The sequence below is a fragment of the Pundamilia nyererei genome, unplaced genomic scaffold (assembly GCF_000239375.1).
Source record: "Pundamilia nyererei isolate P.nyererei 1_Seehausen unplaced genomic scaffold, PunNye1.0 scaffold00359, whole genome shotgun sequence".
Taxonomy (NCBI): domain Eukaryota; kingdom Metazoa; phylum Chordata; class Actinopteri; order Cichliformes; family Cichlidae; genus Pundamilia; species Pundamilia nyererei.
In genome coordinates, this window is record NW_005187760.1 from 107,393 (window position 1) to 112,577 (window position 5,185).

General features: G+C 41.2%; 1 protein-coding gene across 1 annotated transcript in view; it reads left to right on the forward strand.

The window, feature by feature from the left end:
• vegfc (vascular endothelial growth factor c) overlaps positions 1-5,185 on the forward strand; it is a 112,234-nt gene that overhangs the window by 28,367 nt on the left and 78,682 nt on the right. The window contains exons 2-3 of the mRNA XM_005752433.1: positions 1,188-1,428; positions 2,146-2,336. Of these exons, the coding sequence (XP_005752490.1) occupies positions 1,188-1,428; positions 2,146-2,336 (432 nt within the window). The remainder of the gene's footprint in view (positions 1-1,187; positions 1,429-2,145; positions 2,337-5,185) is intronic.

The following is a 5,185-nucleotide window of genomic DNA, read 5'->3' on the forward strand; positions in this document are numbered from 1 at the left end:
GAAAAGCTAAATGGAGTTTAGCCATTTAAAATGGGCTCACCTGTGGACTAATGCATTGATATGTCAAAGTCACCCAAAATGCACAAACTGACTGACGGAGTAATGGACTAGCAGCTCCAGTGTTATTTGAGGTAGAATTGATGTTCCAGTTCTCCGTTAATTTTATTTTTTTATTTTTTGCATTTTGTTTTGTATTGTTTCTTTTTTCAGTGGGCTTTTTTTAAGGTGTTTTAAATATGTTGTATGGCTGCCTACGTTCACAGCAGTAAATTGCTTTATCTATTCAATAACTCCATCAGACTGGAAACCTTATAAGTGATGCATACTGTAATTCTTCCCACCCTCCTGCCCTTTGGTTAAGATCCTCGTCATACTGACAGACATTTGGCAGTGAGTAACCACTAGCACGTGTTCTTCATTTGTGATATCCAAAGCAAGTGTTTGCTCATGGTAAACCAATAAGATGAACTGCCTCACTGATCTTGCACAAACTTTATTTGTTGTTGATGCAACAAAAATGTCTTGTTACTTCAGATACTTTTGTAGTAGAAAAGAAAAGTGTTTTTTCCCAGTGTTCCTGTGGTTTCACCCTCGAGTCTTCCAACTGGCAGCAGTAAGAAAGCTGCAGTGCTGAAGAATGCTGAAGAATCCTTTTCTATATTCATAAAAGTCATAAAGTCAAAGCCATTTAAAGTGCTCCCACAAAAACAGGTGATATACAAAATGAATAAAGGTCCCCAGTATACATAGGTTACATAGGAAAAGGCTTTGAGTCATTAGGCTGATAGTCTTGTCAGAGTCATATTTCTGAGACTCTGATTAAAGATTTTGTTGTGAAGAATTTAGGGGTATTTAACATTGACATTAAAAAGTAGGAAATTTTTATTTGCGTTTAAGAAAATAACCTTTAAGTTTTAGGGCATGCTTTGGACAATTTGAAATGAATTAGTTTGGGATGTTTGCCTTAACTCCAATATTGATTTGAATTGTGTTGATCCAAACTTGAAACCAGTCTTTGGCCTTGACTGTTACCTCATTGAAATTTCTAGCTTGCAAAAATACAATTTTACGATCATTCATTTAGGTAGAAAAGTGTTTCTAGCCCTCTTCATTTGACTATTATAAAATATGTAATAATTCTCAGTGAAAGCAGTGTTCTGAGTAAAGGTGTCTGTTTTCACTTTTAGGACACTTCACCAACGCCAGACTTGGAACAGAGTTTGCGTTCAGCCTCCAGTGTAGATGAGCTGATGAGTCTCATCTATCCTTCATACTGGGCTGCTGTGAAGTGTAAATCCAAACTTTCTGCTGCTGCATCTTCATCCTCCAAACTCTCCCAGCAGTCACAGGTCCGTCAGCTTAGGCCACTGGGTGATACAGAAGAGCCAACATTTGCTGCTGTCTACCTCAACTTGGATATCCTGAAAAGTATGTTTATGTTTTGTTTATTATGTTCTTTCTTCAAATTCTACTTCTTAATTCTTTCAGTTTCATAAAGAGGAGAGTGAGTCTTCTTTGATTTTGGATCATCTAGAATTACTATAATTAAGCTTTAGTGAATGTATCCAGTTCTAAATCTAATCCAAGGCCCACGCTCATTTGAGATTGCACAGAAATCATAGCCACTGTAATAAAACAAAATGTGTCTATTCAAGGGCAGCACGGTGGCACGGTGGTTAGCACTGTTGCCGCACAGCAAGAAGGTCCTAAGTTCAATTCCTCCATCAGGCCGGGGTCTTTCTGTGTGGAGTTTGCATGTTCTCCCCGTGTTTGCGTGGGTTCTCTCCGGGTACTCCGGCTTCCTCCCACCGTCCAAAGACATGCAGCTTGTGGGGATAGGTTAATTGATTAATCTAAATTGTCACTAGGTGTGAATGGTTGTCTGTCCCTATGTGTTAGCCCTGCGACAGACTGGCGACCTGTCCAGGGTGTACCCCGCCTTTCGCCCTATGTCAGCTGGGATAGGCTCCAGCGCCCCCCGCGACCCTGAAAAGGATAAGCGGAAGCGAATGGATGGATGGATGGTATCTATTCAAATGATTGTTATTAGGTCTGCTTTTCTCTCCACAATATACATGATAAATACTACATTAGGAAGAACAACAAGTCACTGTAACAGTGGTCTGACTGTCTCTCTGTGTGCAGGTATAGAGTCAGAATGGAGGAAGACTCAGTGTTCTCCCAGAGAAGTGTGTATTGATGTGGGGAGAGAGTTTGGTGCTCCTACCAACGTCTTCTATAAGCCACCATGTGTGTCCGTCTACAGATGTGGAGGATGCTGCCACTCTGAGGACAAACAATGCAGGAATATCTCCACTGGTTACCTCAGCAAAAATGTAAGCACATTGTTTTATATCTTTTAAAATGTTTCCTTCTATTATTATTATTGATAAGCATTAGTAGTCCCCAGTCAGCACACCTTAAGACCACTTTGTCAGTCCGCCCCAGGGCAGCTGTGGCTACAATGTAGCTTGCCATCACCAGTGTGTGAATGTGTGTGTGAATGGGTGGATGACTGAATGTGTAAAGCGCTTTGGGGTCCTTATGGACCAAGTAAAGTGCTATACAAATACAGGCCATTTACCTACAATGTTTGGACACAATAGACAGATTCAGGACACTGATAGTGATTTAAAAGCTTTATTGAGCACTAAGTTAATGGCCTTGGGAACCGGTGGGCAGCATGGAAGTGCTATCTGTGAGAGAAAAGAGGCAAGATTACTCCAGGTCAACGTTGGAATGAAAATGTTGTCAGAGGACAAGGAATGGAGTTATCCTCGGGGGGGTCCAGGTTTGAGTCAATGGGGGAGTCTGGTTGGCTGGTGGATTACTCTGCCTCTCACCCTGTGATAGACTAGAGCACCCCCAAGGATAAGCAGAAGAGAATGGATGAATGGCAAAGCATGTAGTGCCAGAGAGTGGGCAGTCAGGTGAGGGAGGTTGATGATGGCTACTGAGCTCTTCAGACAAGCAGGTAAATCAGAACAGCAGATGAGCTTGATTTCAGGAAACAAGGAGCTGTGGAACAGACTGAAACAAGGAGTTAAGGAAAGCTGTGAAGTGATAACAGGTTTTCATTGGGATCCACATAGTGCCAAAGGAGGTTAAATGATCTGATGGAATTCTGCCATCTACCCAGTAAAGTACTGTACTCAGATTCAGCAGAAGTGCAAAAGTCATCAGTGCGGTCACAGGGCAGGCTGAGATGACAGCTTCAGCCATGACTCTGCCTGCGGAGAACAAAAAAGATATGGAAGTACAAGTGTGGAAATAGACAAAAACAAAACCCAAATCCTTTGAACTGCTTGGGTAATGACAGTTTTCTTTGATACAAAAATAACTGAAAGTTAAGGTTTTATTATACTAATTTTATAATAAATCACAGATTATCCCGTATTGTAGTTTGTCGCTGCATTTTTGGTTTTTTACTTTAAACCTGCTTTCATAATGAAGAAATAAAGCCTGGTGAATCCAATTTTAACTGGTTCATTATTTGGTGGCATTTCTGTGTTAACATCAGGTACATCTTAACCTGCTTCTATGTTCTATGTTTGTGTATTGTCAAGGGGTAACTAGGCAGGAGGCACTCAATCGAAAGGTTTACTGAGGACAGAGTGAAGATAAACCAATAATTCAAACACAATAATAATATAGAAAAAGTCCACAGGGCCTCATGGCGACACTCCAACCTTGTTGGGATGCCTACGGTGGAATTCCCTGACTATCTGTGACACCCAGGAGTGTTCTTTTGGACCATAACCTTCCCAGTCAACCACATATTGGAAGCCTCTCCCATAGTGTCTGGGATTCGTGTTACAGGGAAGGCTGGCTGGCTGTCATTGAACTGGGCTCGTGGGGGGCCTAGACATAACAGAGTGGTTTTTACTGAGAGGCATGGAAAAATGTATGAATCGTCATGTTACAAGGCAGTTTCAGGTGAGCAGACACTGGGTTGGTCATGGATTTAATTTCAAAAGATCCAACGAAGTTGAGAGATCATTTCTTTGACTCAGTATGCAATGAAACATTTTTTGGTAGAAAACCAATTTCTGACCTGGAGGATATGAAGGTGCGACTGTGGTGAAGGTGGTGCTGCATGGAAGGGACAGAGAGCTCACCTTTTGTAGTGGGGAATAGTGGAAGATGATGCCCAAGTGATGATTCAAATGGGGACCGTCCAGTAGCCGAAGTGACACAGCAAAAGCTGGCTTCCAGCTCCTGATTTACTCACTCAGTTTGACACTTACTCTGAGGATGAAAGACTGGCCTGGCTGCAATTGCTGAACAGTGTTGTTTCTATACCTGCGAGGTGAACCAGGGCCAACAGTCAAAGATTATGTCCAAGGGGATGTCGTATAGCCAGAGTACATGATCAGTGAGCAAGTGGACAGTGTTTCTTTCACTTAACAAACATCTCTAAACTGCGACATATGGTCTCGTCAGCTGAACTGGAAAAACTCATTCATGCATTTGTGTCATCGCGTTTAGATTACTGTAATTCCTGTTTACCAGCTTGGATAAATCATCTCTCTCTCTCCTCCAGGCAATACAAAACGCAGCAGCCAGACTACTAACTCGTTCTAGCAAGCGTTGTTTTATCATACAGAGCATTAAACGGCCCCAGATTATTTATCCAAGCTTCTTACAAAATACACTGCTGCTCGTCGTCCCCGCTCACAGACTCAGAGTCTGTTGGTTGTTCCTCGAACACGACTGAAGACAAAAGGGGATAGAACCTTTCAGTCTGTTGCACCAAGGCTGTGGAACAGTCTACCACCAGTTACATTTGGTTGACTCTGTGGATTCTTTTAAAAAGCAGTTAAAAACTTTTCTATTCAAACAAGCCTTTTGTTGATCTACGTATTTTATATTCTTCACATTATTTAACTTATATTTGACCTTTTACATTGTGCATAATGTCTATTGATTGTACTTTTTATTTTAATCTTTGTGTACAGCGCTTTGTGACTGCCTGTCTGTGAAAAGCACTTAATAAATAAACTTTACTTACTTATTTACAGTCTTGAAAGTAGAAAGAAGATTTGGAAGAGCAATAAAATCAGCAGCCTTCAAAAAGCAATCAGTTATGTAAGTACAATAGTATTAGGGTTGTTGAAAATGGAGGAACGCCGGTAACAAAGTCCAGGATAATGATGAGAGGTAAAATAATTTCTTTCTCATCACA